The sequence below is a fragment of the Neopsephotus bourkii genome, unplaced genomic scaffold (genome assembly GCF_033783945.1).
Source record: "Neopsephotus bourkii isolate Nb327-2 ecotype Australia unplaced genomic scaffold, CSIRO-AGI_Nbou_v1 NB_107, whole genome shotgun sequence".
Taxonomy (NCBI): domain Eukaryota; kingdom Metazoa; phylum Chordata; class Aves; order Psittaciformes; family Psittacidae; genus Neopsephotus; species Neopsephotus bourkii.
Window position 1 is genome coordinate 5,011,159 of NW_026900624.1, and position 14,008 is coordinate 5,025,166.

At 44.4% G+C, this 14,008-nt stretch overlaps 1 protein-coding gene across 4 annotated transcripts in view; it reads right to left on the bottom strand.

The window, feature by feature from the left end:
* Positions 1-14,008, bottom strand: part of ETV6 (ETS variant transcription factor 6) — a 134,570-nt gene that overhangs the window by 89,889 nt on the left and 30,673 nt on the right. The window contains exons 1-2 of one of the 4 annotated variants that reach the window (XM_061358757.1): positions 1,275-1,340; positions 1,026-1,155 (exon numbers count right to left, since the gene is read on the bottom strand). The exons of 1 other annotated variant lie outside the window; for it this stretch is intronic. In XM_061358757.1, the coding sequence (XP_061214741.1) occupies positions 1,026-1,062 (37 nt within the window). In that variant the 5' untranslated portion in view covers positions 1,063-1,155; positions 1,275-1,340. Of the gene's footprint in view, positions 1-1,025; positions 1,156-1,274; positions 1,341-14,008 lie in introns of those variants that run through there. 2 more of the 4 variants (XM_061358736.1, XM_061358727.1) reach the window with 2 other exon arrangements.

Here is a 14,008-nt window from a genome sequence, read left to right on the forward strand (position 1 = left end):
CCTGGGGCAGAGCAACCACCTTGGTGGCCAGCAACAGAGTGAGCATGGGATCACAGAAGTGCTGGGGGCACAGTTTGCATCCAGAAAAGGAGTGTTCCTGGGAGACAGCTGAGGACAAGAATGAGAATGTCTTCTGATAAACACAGACTCTCCCCCTGCCCCCTGAAATCCCAAACCCATTTGTCAAATGGCAACATGCTTGCTCCTGGCCCTGTTGCTCGTTGTCGCTGAAGTACCCCAAGAGTGTTAACACCCAAGGAAAGTTTAAAGCAAACTTCTCAATTTGCATCAGAACTGCTTCCCCTCCAAAAAGGAAAACTCTTTTCCATGTTCCCATCCTATTTCACTAATTCACCTCTCGCTGGCCAACAGTCCTTGGTGTTTCCTATTCCTCAAACATTAAATTATCTCAGCAAGAAAGTGCCTGGCTCTCACCCTGTCCCGAGCTCCAGTTTTTGTTCCAATGTCAGTGAAATGCCTTTCCTCCTTTGCAGCATCCTTTTGTACACAGCTAAGATCATCCTTCCTCCTTTCCCGCTGCCTTTGTCAGCACACATATTCTGTAGCAGATAGCCTGGGCACCACGAGGATTTAAAATTGAGACTCATAGCAACTTGAAAAATACCCCCAGCACAGATACACTCCACTTGCCACAGGTTTATGAAACTTTGACCTTGTGTCACAGAACATCGCTGAGCAATTCCATACTGTGCAAGGAAACATAGTACTCCCCATCAAAATAAAACCTCCACATTTGTGCCTGTCACGAGAAATTAGCTAAATACTTGACAAAGAGTGCAGGGGAAGTGGGTGAGGTGGGAATATAATATAATGTATTTAAGAGTAATTTCTCTTGGTTGAGAAGAATATTTAGAAAGATCAAACCAGATGGACCTTCATAAAAAAGGAAAACAAGTCTAAAGCCAGAGAGCTTCCCCATTTCCATAAACACAGAGACACCTCCTCATGCCACCCTGCACCCTCCTCAATCCAAGAGGGTAAGAAGCCTCCACGCTGACACTCACGCAGGTGTGCTGGCAGTCTGATCGCGTCTTCCTCCATCCTTATCGTTCGCGGCACTGGGACATGTAGTGGTGTCGAGGAAGTGTAATTTGGTACCGGGCTCACTGGAGGTGTGTACGAAATTCTTTCCTGCTGTTAAAAAGAAAGCGGGGAGGGGGGAAAGACAGGGAGGACAACGTGAACTTTGGAACAGAGGTGTGAAACCAAGGCAGGGCAGGGGGAAGTGGGTGGAAGGAAGGAAGTGTGCGCACACAGAGGGGGCGAGCAGCACTAGTGATGCAGCCGGCTGCCCAGGGAGCACACAAGCGCTGCGCAGGAGACACGCTGCTGCAGCTTTCAGGGTGATGGGGCTACTTTTCAAAAGGCCCACCAAGTTTCCAAGGGTTGTCTCAGAAATCTGCTGAGGGAGGAAAGGGAAGTGATACACAAGCTGGGGGACTCTGAGGGTTTTATGTCTGACAGCAACCTCACCATACATGTACTGTTACAGAAAGTGCCAAAACCACTTTATCTTATGCTAACAAGTCAGTTATGATCTGAGCACATATATTGTTTAACACTTTACTCTTTCATAGCATTTTAAAGACATTAAGCAATTAGTTTTCTCTTTGCTGCAGAAAACCACTCTATCACTAAAATCTGTTCTATTTACCATGGAGTAATGTACTTTTTTTTCTTGCCTAAAGTACCTATTAGCACTTTCTTTGAAGTTCTTTAACTTGCAACCAACCAAGTAAGTCAGCATACAGAAAACAGCTACACAAGGACAGTGAAACAGACCTAAAGGGCAATTTGTGAATGTTACATTAGTTTCATAATAGTCACTGAAAACGCCTGCCAAGAAATTTAAGACTGAAATTTCATCTGATCTGATGGGAAAATTGTTCCATATTCTAATCCTTACTCCAATCACAGCACGCATTATACCCTTTGTAAATAAACATAGCCACAGTTTTACAGGAGCATAAAAAAATCATTATCGTGTGCTTCCTGGAAGGCAATGTGCGTTATTCCCCAAAACCCTGCTGCTGACATTTAACAATGGCAGTGCAAACAGTGTGGATTTACATCCACGGACAGAGGCAGAAGGAGCTACCTCCTTTCTGAGCATTTGCAGGAGAGTGCATGTGCAATCCCCTACCCCATCTCTGGCAAGTGGAAAGGCAAAGTTGGTGCTGGAGCACGAGAAGGCAATTACTTCCATTACAAACCACAACATTATCACAGCAGTGCAGCAGGGAACTAGACTGAGGCTCATGGAGGTACCTGCAGGACATAACATTAGCACCCTCCCCACCAAAGGGAAGGGGAAGTTTGTACAACATGAGTAAATAACAACTACATACACCATAGCAGAAAACTCTTTAGGCAAACTAGGTGACATGTCCAGAAAGAAATGGGGCATGGAATGCTGAGGACGTCCTGCATCTGTCAGCCACCAATTCAAAGCAAGCCCAGTTCATTCTGGTGCAAGGTGCTGCTATCACCTCGCTGCTCAGCAGCTCACAAAGAACCAGAAGTTTTGCCTCAACGTCCTACCACTATATTACAGCCACCACTGATGACAGTCATGGCAGAGAAGCCTGGTGGCTGGTAGAACATGAACTATTCTAACTATACGGCATTTAGATGGAGTGGGAAGACAGGCCTAGTTCACTCCATCATCACTAGGCTATTTCTGTGAATAAAGCCTTCACAGCTTCCAGCTCAGTACATTTTAACCAGAAATCATTCAATCTTATGCTCCAGTCTTCCACAAAGCCCTTTAGCATCTTACTGTGTCCACCCAGTTTCTTTCTATTCATCATTGTCCAGGCAACAGCAATCCGTTGGCTCCTATCAATTTAGTTTTTCATAGTTAGCAAACACAGACATTCATTGAGATGTGGCGAAAGACGTACCAGTGGAACTACAAAACATTACTCTGCTTTCAACTGATGCAACTCCTTCCCTGACCCGAAACAGCTGACTCTGTGCCTCACGTTCCCACAAGGTGCAGCTCTCTGTGCCCATTCTGCAGTCTTGCTGACCATTTGCACCTTCCACTCTTGGTACATACCCAGCAATTCCCAACAAGACCAGCCACTTTTTAGTGTTTCCTGCTGCGATGCACAGCTCAGATAATCGAACCACACTGCAGCTGCTTGTTCTGTGTGCTGGATGAGACTGAACCCAGGACACAGGAGATGAAATTAAATCTAGAACCCTGTGCACTTCCCTCAGCACCCAGGAGGTGTTGTATCAAACTGAGACACTACGCTTCCAGTACCTCCTGCCTTTCTCTCCACACTGTTCCACCTCAAAGCCATATGGTAACCTTATTTATACCAGACAGATTCATTGAGATTTTGCTGTTATAAATATATACATGAGAGTCATTGTTTCCTAGTATTCATGAGAACAGGACACTAAAAATCAAAAAGAAGTTGTGGAAATACTTTTTCCACACACTTTTGATGTCCACAATAATGTGTGAATTGGTAGTATCTGCAGAACACATTTAACAGGGCACAAAGGAGAGTTAGCTGTTACTGCCTTTGAAATGCCCTCTCTTTCTAATCCTGCATTTTTTTTTCCAGTACCTTTAACCCAAATATCAAAGCAATTTACAGACATGAGGTAAGTCTTTTTATTAGACACACAGACAACCTGAGTTACAGGAGTAAAGCTCAAGTGAGCTGAGCAATTTCAGAGTTAAGCTGTCTTGGAAAAGGACAGCATGTGCCTCTCAAGGGCAATAGATGTAGCAAGTGCATCCTGAAAGAGTAGCCCTTGTAACTGTTCTGGCCAGATTTCTAAAAGGTGTGGAATGGTAATGGCACAGGAAGGTCAAGGCACTGGGCTTGTGGAAAAGTGCACTTCGTCCCTCTTTGCAGCCTGACTCAGTAACATGGCTAGAACCAGGACTGCAAACACCAGTCCAGTTCTGCAACCTACTGCAGCTCTGTGCTTCAGCCACACATAACTGCCAGCCAACACATTCCCACGAACACACAAGGTCACATTTGCTCCTCCAGGCTTTTTGAGGCTTTTTAGAGTCACACTTCCAGGAGGTACCTGTTGTGCTCACACCACTGTGAACAGATTTGCTTTAACCTTCACATCTCCAGAACTGCCTAGTGCTTCTTTCTGAGAAGTCCATCGAACAAGAACATGTCTGGTTATCTCATGCTTCTAAGGTTATGCACCCAGCTACTCCACTACTGGGAATCTTCCTGAAAGAGTCCCCTGACCTATCAGTTTAATATTCCCCTTTGCATTTAGGCCAAGAATAGATGGTTCAATGGCAGGTTTGTTCAAGCAACGGCTTGGGAGGAGGGGTAGGTATCACTGGTAGCAGAATCAGCCTGAACCCTGTGTGTACTTGAGCAAAAAGCCATGCTGTAACTTAGGTCTATTGTTAAGAGTCTAAACCAATACATATTTCATGCAGTCTTTTGAGTTTATTGCTGACGAGTGCTAGGAAAAAGCTTGGCATTACCACATTACAGATTTGCCTCCTGCCAGGGGACTCAATAAACATTTAACCCCACAAGTGACAAATGCTCAGCCCCAAACAACTGCCATCTGCAAGCAACTTCAAAATAGCAGCTCTCTACTATTTTGCCAGTAGCCACAATGAGGTGGACGAAACAGTTGGCATATTGCTTGCTGTCATCATTTTTGAAAGGCTTCTTCAGCTCACAGTGAGTCAGGAAAGTTTCACCATGACATTTCACCTTGGCTACTCTTCCTGAAGACATGCATTAAGTCAGCCTTTATGGAGACCCTCCTTGGGGTGGGGTCTGGTGGCTAGGGCTCCAACAGTGCCACCCAGACAACCTGCTAAGAGCGCAGCATGCTTTTAGCTGCCCGACATAGCAGAGACAGAAACAGATGGTTAGAAACAAGACAAGCTATGGTTTTGTTCTCTTTGTACTACAAAAGTACAAAATACTAATATCCAGGTGCTGAAAAAGCCTTAGATCAAGCCATCCTGACTAAAAAAGAAAGGTAACTCAAAAACTGTATTGATCATGGCTAGTAGAAGTGTACGTAACAGCTGACTAGACTCCCAAAGCTATCAAAGCACACCCTGATTCCAGTCTGGAGAACTGGGAAGATCCTTTACAGACAAAAATGTACCTGAACAGTTAGAAAATTCTGTCCAGAACACAAATAATTCATAGAGGAACAGCAACAACAACTATAACAGTAACAATTCAAAACTGCAAACCATGGTTTTTAAAAAGTCTAACAGTTGAAGATGAGGCTGCAAGTAACAACAGCTTCTCGCCTTTGCTAAAATTACACCCTTCTAAACTCCACAGCAGCTGCCTTCATTGTGAACGCTCTCTGGCTTGCAGTTCTTTTGTCCCTTTACCAGCTTCACTCAGATGGCAGGCACAAAGGCCACCCATGTTTTTGCAGAGATGGAAATACAACAGGTAAGAAAGAATGATGAGCAAGCCCTCATGTTGTCCCAGTGACACAACTACTTCAGTAGCTGGAGAGGTGGGATACTGAAAGGACTTTTTTTAATTGATAAAGCAAAGAAATGGTTTACCTGTTCAGCAATTTCCAGGAAACTAAAACAATCAACGTGGTTTGCAAATACCCTGCACTGGACAAAAAAAGCAGCTGACTCTTACCACTGCATAAAAACTTACTCCTACACTGCATGTAATAATACTACTACACAGAGCAAAATTAACTGAGAGTGAAAGCTGACACACATTTGCCCCTCAGGCTGCTGGCGTACGTGTGCCACTCCATGCCTGTCTTGTTGCATTTGCTGTTCATCTTCGCTTCTCCAAACAACCCAGGCTCCCCCTGCTCTCAGAGAAGCAGGCATCACCACGAGGCAGAGATACAGGGAGTTGTGCTCCTGTAACTATCAGGAAGCCAACTGTTGCAGGTGAAAGAGAAGAAAGTTACCTGTCACGTTGTCACAGGCCATCCCTGCTTACTCACAGAACAGTGGTAGCAGAACGCTGCTTTAAGGGAAGCTTCCAGCTCCCTGGGGACCATGTCATCACCCTGCTCCAACTCCTCACCTGTGGGACGCACAGAGAGGGCAGCACTAGCAGGTTTGCAGATGTTCTGGTGCCTCCTAGATTTCTGGGGAAGCTCTAAGGCTTAAAAAACCCAGAGTAACAAGCCCTTGGCTTGTGTAAATCCAGGTTTGAAACATAAGGTTGTAGTTCTCGGGGCTGTGAAAGCTGGTGTTCTGGACAGAACCGCGTGCCCCAAATCACAGAGGATGTTAGCTCTGCAAGGACACAGGACCAGAACAGCTACCTCTTTCAGCAAGCACATGGAGGCAAGGAAAACAGACCGACAAGCCAAGGGACAGGAGCTGGGGGGAGCCTGGGTGGGTCTGGTTTTGCTACTATGGATCCTTCTTGGAGTAGGTGCCTTGGGTACAGTAGGGGGGAAGAAAATGGCCTTAGAGAAAAGGGCTATCAGGGGAGAATGAGGAGCTTGCAGGAAAGATTCAGAAAGCCCCTGCACATCTAGGCACTCAGCAGGGCAATGGCAGCAAACCAGCCACAAAGCAGCATGAGGATAACAGCAGGAGGTTCAAGTAAGTTAATCATTAGGGAAGCAAGTGAGGGGAAGAGGAAAGGGAAGGAAGACATATGCAGTGCTCACCAGTGTTCTGTATAAAATGCTATAGCTAGAAACAAAGCCCAAGAGACCACTACAAAGTGAGTTACAGGGTCTAACACAGGGAGGAGCGGGGAGATCGGATCCTTAAGAGACTGTATGGCACTGGTACACAATTAAAACATTTTGGGGATTTGGTCAGTGTTATAACATGCATACTTCAACTTCTGCCAGGCGCAAAGGAAAAAGCAAAGTAGAGCTCTGCAATACCAGGGTATGAATTAAACTCTCCACTTCCCTCCCTTCCCCCAGCTTCTGTCATCTTCTTCATTTCCCTAGCAGACTTCTCCTCATTTTTAATCCCATTAATATAGCAATTCACGTCAAATCTATAGCAGCATAATCAGCACACTATCAGTAATTAGCGAAATTAAAACAAACACAGCACTCTGGAATGGACCTTATGCAAAGCAGCGCTGGGAAAAGATTAACATCTCATTTCCTGCGCCCAGAGAGCAGAGATTTGTCTCTGTGACCTTCGTGATTTTGTGAAGCTCAGTTCCTCCCTGCCTCCTCCTCTCAGCCTGCCTCTGATGAATCTCCAGGCACAGGAACAGGAGACATCTACCCTCTGACATCTCCATCCTTAACTCCAGCCAGCAAAAACCAAACAGAGGTGCAACAGTTCACCATGAAAGGGAAGGGGACAGGAGACAGTGGGGAAGTTCATTCTTATCCCCAAATGATTGCAGCTACTGTTCTAATTACATTAAAATCGTGCAGACAACAATATTGATGCACTCGAGTGTTGTGAAAATGCAGCCTGAGGAGGTCAATGCTGTTGTTAAAAATGCCATGATATGGTTGCATTATTGTCTAAGCGCTGCAAAATACCTCAAATTAGCAAACACAAATGAAGCAAAAAACTAGCTGAACAACATGCTCAAAAAGCATTCCTTCACTGAGGTCACTGCTAATATGGGGGAAGAGAGAGCAGAAACAGCCTGTGAGAAGATAAAACTAAAGCAAAAAGTTTAATAAGATTTATAAAAGGATTAGTCATTTATATAAATAATAAAGAATGTTACCTATAGATATTCCAGTTAAGCAGTACAAAATATATATCTGGGAAGCAAATCCTGGTTCAGAATTTGGAAATGGAATCAGTGTGCTCCAAAATGGAAGTAAAGCCTTATCTACTTGAAGTGGGAGACCCTTCCACCTGCCCTTCTGCTGCAAAGCTCCAAGAAGAGGCAGTAAAACTGGGACTTTGGCCCACTTGACTTACTACTTAAAGGCAGAAGCCAACCACAGATTCAACTGCCTGATGTTAAGAAACTATCTCCCCCTGGCTCTTTTGCACTTGTGACTGTAGAATTTGCACTACGGGGTTGTCACTCCAAAGAACTTGCTGCTGATCTCTGCTCAAGCAGGGCATGGAGGAAGGTGGCCACTGCACTGATCCACATGGCAACCCCTTCTGTGCGTACATGTTGATTTTGTTAGCACACTTGCTTAGCACAAAGCACCACAGAAGGCTCAAGAGGGAGAGTTCATTGCACAGCTAAAAAAAACCACAACCCATGTGAGTCTTTGAAGTAGCGTGGCCAATGAGTAAGCAGCAAGAAAGCAGGGCGGTCACTAGAGAAAGTCTCTTTCTAGGCTTAGATAGCTGCATGTCAGATGTTTCACTGCATCTTTTGTGTGTCCTCTTTTCTACAACAGGGAGTGCTGGGAGCTTCATCTGTAGCATATGGCGGTTGTACAACCCTGCTGGTATGCGTGGGAACTCGCACACTGAGCACCCATTACCGGAGTCATGTGCTCATTTCAGTGCAAATTTACTGGAGGAAATTAAACTGAGATGGGACATCTAAGGGGAAAGAAACATGGTGTATAGGCAGCTGCCCTCTCACATGTTATGGAAAGTGGGAGTCCTGAAGCTCCTGTTCAGCATTTCAGGGCTGGCATGGCAGCACAAGTGGTTTTAGTTGACTGCATTATGGAGCTGCCGAGGCACTGGCAGGCTGCAATGTTATTATGTATTCAAACACATCTCTAAGGGGACACCCATCATTTCTGGGCTTTCTACAAGGGATGAGTGTTGCTTTCTGAACATTGTGAACAGGATCCTTCACGACATCAGATACTTCTATAACACAAACCACAGGTCCAAACTGTTACATGGACGAGGTCAACTCATTCACTGCCATGAACTATCTACATGCCCATCAGTTAAGTAGTGGAAAAATCATGGGAGAGTATTTACATAAAAGTCGTAACTTCTTTTAATCCTCAATCACTGATAGAAACAATTTCCTGAGAAGCTACAACACTCTGAAATACACATTTTAGAAGTTACAATTTAAACCCTTCTTGGCTGGACTCTGCTCCCAGCTATACCTGGAAATACACTATTATGTACTATATATACTGTTATATATTATAGCTGCGGAATTATCCAGCAATTTTTAAAACAATGACTCTGGTGCTAGTTTACATTAGTGGAAGTAAAGCCCACATACAGGCCTCAATCTTGATCTTCTCCAGTTCAGTCACTTAAGTTTACTCTGTCTCCTTATCTACATGAGATCAGTTTGAACCTCAGGGTGAACAGTGTGTATATATGCCTGTTTGGAAACAAACTGCAGCGTGATACACCGTAATTATCTTATATCTGCTACCATATGAAAACACAGGCACACCCAAAAATCAGCTACTACAAACTGGGAAAAAAGTTGTGTATGTGTGATCACGTAGGTGCCTGCCCTTGTAAGCATGAGAACATCCCTATGAAGTTACTTGCTGCTGGAGGCAACCTTGATCACAGGCTTGGGTTCTGGCCCTGGAAGACCACTCCAGAGCAGAGCACTGGTGTACTTACTGTCCTAAGAAACAACAGTTTACCCCTGCAAGGTTGACATCTTTACAACTTTCCTCACTGGCAGAGCAAAGCGCTATCGGCGCACACAGCGCTTCATGACAGCATTTCATCACACTTCCGACTTCTGGCAGACTTTCAATTAAAAAGGACATACCAAATACACAAAGAATCCTAGGGGCATCATGAAAAAGTCTAACCCCACAGCTTACAGTTGCTGCTCCTAAAGGTTCAAGTGGCGCAAAATTAACCCAGCAACACACAGCATGGCAGGGAGTGTGCTGTACCCCCCCCTTGTTCAACAACACCTCTAAGTAGGTACAGGCAACTTTCCAGAGGGAATCTAGGCCATCCCAGGAAGGGGACAGCTATAATAAGAGCTGCTGGTGAAAAAAAATGGGCAGATTCACTTGAGTACTCAGGAAAACTGAGCAGAGCCCACAAAGAGAGAAAGACAGCCAAATAAAATATCCATTCTCAAAGACTGTCTTAATAAGCTAGTCCAGAAACAATGGATGTTTGTCACTGTATCAGGACTCAGATTATTTCACTCCCAGCATATTAAATGCAGAAGGAGTACCTAAAACGGACCATACTTACACTGACCTTGTCTACTGTACAGAAACTGGATATGGGAGAAACATCAAATTACAGTCATCTTCTCCCACTATCTTTCACCTACTCCAGCCACTTACTTTAACATGGACAGCATGAGATCAGTGTGACTTAAAAAGAAAACTCTGGTAAAAGAGAGTATATAAAAAACAGCTGGTAGGATTTCACTTCGAATATTGCATCCTGCACATTTGCAGGCTCTTCATTCTGCATCGTACATATACACACACACACATCTGTATATGCAAGACAGACAAGTTTTACAAGAGTCAGAAGGTCTTGCTTATAAGGAAGGAATAAAGGAACTTAAAACACACAGAGATATGAGAGATACAGCCCAACAGCCAAAAGGAAATAAGAACAGAGGAAAGAGAAGATAATCTGGAAGATATATTGCAGAAGGATGAGCTAATAAGAAGCTGTGATTAAAACATTAAGATGCAATAGCAGACAACTGAAGGAAGCAGAGTTATATCAGAAGACATAAAATCTGCAGGCAGGTCAACCTGTACCTGAATCGGGTTATTTCTTTTACAATTTATTTAACAAGCTATTTAGCAGCTTTTGGCAGGTCTCTCCAGTCAGCACACCATGTGGTTGAGAATGCAAACAAGCAGAAACTGAAGTGTTTCCTGATGGATGCATCAGATACAAAATATTACCTGGAAAAAGTAAACAAACCACCTGGGGGACAGCTTGAGGCACAACAGAAATCTTTCGTTTGCTCTAAATCATGGTCCTTCCAGCACAGAACCATTGGGATTGGCAGAAGTTTAAGGAGACTTTTAGAATATGTTTGTACAGAAACAGCTGGTCATGGTACAGCATATCTGATTTAAAGGCAGAAAAAATGAACTTCCGCATGTGTCTGAAAAGAAGCTGAAGCTCCCAAGCAAGCCATCCATTTAAGAAGGAGTAGGTGACAGAAGGAAAGCAGAGCCTGGATTTGACAATACAGAATCACAGTCATAGAATGGTTTGGGGTGGAAAGGACCTTAAAATCATCTAGTTTCAACCCCCTGCCATGGGCAATACGGTCTGGATTCCACAGACAATGACAGGGTCGAGTGATGGCTCTTTATTAAATGCTTTCTCCTCCATTAATGCTGCACAGTCTAATGATTTGGCCATTACCATTAACCAATCTGCAATGTCCCTGCCTGGAGCTAATAAGTAATGAACTAAGCGGGTGAATATTCTGTTGCGTAAGGAGGACTATTAGCAATCCTTTCCCAACTGCTCTGAAAACAAGAGATGCCTTCCAGGTATGACCTGTCCATGTGACAGGGTGCATCCCACACAGCCCTTATTCCTCCACTCTGGAAATTCCAGCGGCACTCCCAGCACTCAGAATGGGAGCAAAAAGTGGATCACCCCCTGCATAATGCTGCTGTATGTGGCTGGGCAGCAGATGCCACAAACAGCACAGGTTAAAAAAAACCAAGCCCCACAGAAGACTTTTGAAGAGAAATAGTGAGAAGGAAAAGAGTCTGTTCCCAGACCTGCTACTGACTCTCCTACAAGTTGTGGCATTACTGCAGCCCTCATTGCCTTGGTTGTGCCAATGCGATAATGCTGAGCCCACAGGTCCGTCAAGCCCTGGGATGGCTAAGCCTAAAAATCTCATGTTAGCTGCCCTCCTTCTCTCGCAGCTTTTCCTGTTCGTTAAGTTCCCCAATTGTTTTAATTGTTCCTTTCAACCTTTGCATGGCTTTATGTTCTTCCTCAAATTATTGTTTTGTTTTAGCTCATAATCCTGAAGCATTGGTTGTGATGTTGCTCCTGGCAGAAGTGCTGAAGTTTCACTCTGGTTATCTTTGGCTTGTTTTCACAGCTAAGCACTGCTGTTCACAAGTGAATGGACACTGTGGTGAGAGCCACTCCACCCTTACCATAAGACTGCTTACAAGCTGCAAATGTTTCCTCACTACATAAGTGACAAGCTTGGGAACTGAGCCAGCTGAAATGGAGTAAATTGCAGACATCTTTCAGAAAAAGCATGAAGTGCTAGTCCCGGGCCCGTTTTAACTCAATTTGAAGGCTTGTCCATGGTCCTTACTGTTACACTATTTAAGTATGTCCTGTAATACCTTTTATCACTTTCCAGCAATGAAGAGAAGCATATACACTCACCTTTACAAGTGGAGGGACCAAAACATAGGCAGATGAGGCGGTTAGCACATCAGGAACACAGAGGCTGCGCTAAAACCTACTTCAGTACCTTAACTGGCATCTGAACCCAGCTGTTAGACTTGACATTTATACAGTGATAGCACTCAGAGGCAATCTGAACCACAGGGCCATTGTCAAAGGCACCACAGAATCACCAGCCTAGGAGAGTCTTGAAGAGCTCAAAGGCAAAACAGAAGCATCAGAGGAAGGATCGTTTTGAATCCTATTTTACAGTTAGGAAGAGAGGTATGGGAAGAACCAGGAAGTTGCTTAAATCCCATTTTGACCCTCGACCGGCATGGCCATGTTTCTGGGGTTACACTGCTACTCTGGAAACAGAAAGGCAAACTGTAAGACTGTAAGAAAAATGACATGGATATCGCACAAAAACTCTGAGAAGGCAACACTTCACTTTGTGTTTTAGCATTGATGTTAAACACCCTCCTCATGAGCACTTCTGATGTCTAATGCTCCTCCTTGTCAAAGCATTGACTGAAATCTTTCCACTCGCAAGTGGTAGCAGAGATGGCCTGCATCAGAAGAGAGCTGTGCACCCGTTCCAGAAACACTTACCTCCTCTGCCACAAGAATCAGGACATAGGCACTCCAGCCCTTCCCACAGTTACGCAATGGCACAGATCCAGTTTGGAAGGCAGGTCTCCTCACCCAACCCAACTCAACTAAATGGCCTTAAAAACCAGCACACCTTACTGCTGGCACAAAGCAAAACAGGGGGGCATCAATCACCCCCATCTAATCAAGCAGGGCGTGTTTAACACTTGTGCTGAGCTATGAAATTGTCAGAGGAGATGGGGAAGGAAAAAACACCCCAAACCTGCTTACAAGAAGCATGACAGGACACTTCTTCTGTTCCTACAGCCAAGAAGGTGACTAGGACAACTGCCCAAGAGTAGGAACATGCCCAGTATATGAGGACACACATGTTCCCTCTAGCAAGCGTCCCCTGGCCCCTTCCACCACATGCCCTTCCCCAAAGTCCTGCTCACACATAGCGACGGCAAGATTTTTATTAGAGGAAAATAAACCAGATTTTTTTCCCCAAAGCTGGCAACAAAGACACAAGACTTTTCCTGGCATTTCTCCTGTTTATACAGGACCTGCCAAACCGGTTGTGTGATTTTTATGCTGCCTTCTTTTCCACAAAGTCCTTCGAAAGGCAGAATAACAGAAAGCTACTAAGGCAAAAGTTTGGTTATATAGGTCCAAAGATCAAATGCAGTTGAAAATAATAAAAAGTTAACCAGAATCTTGCTGAATTTATTTTGAATATCCAAAGACCGTGATTGTTTATGTTTAAGACTAAGGCTGCACTGAAGTAGAGCAGTCGTTTTCTGTAACAAGGGGCAGTCCCATTTAAAATTGTTTAACATCTAAATAGATGTTATGTGGCAGATAAAATGAGAAAGAGGCACAGAACAGTCAAATGAACTGCCCAAGGTAGACAGACCCAGGGACAGAGAGCAGGTCTCTGAGCATGCACCAGGCTTCCCCGCATATTAGGACATGCCACTTCCCCTATGAACACGTGCCCAATTCCCAACCGATACTGGGCTACTGTATATGGATATGGATGCTTTACCTCCAACAGCAGTTTATAATCCCACACAGTTATGTTGCTTTGTCCTTCTACTATGCACTAGACAAAAAATCATTCATCAATTGCAACTGCCTGACTACAAGTCCACCACTGAAGATCTAAAGACCAGA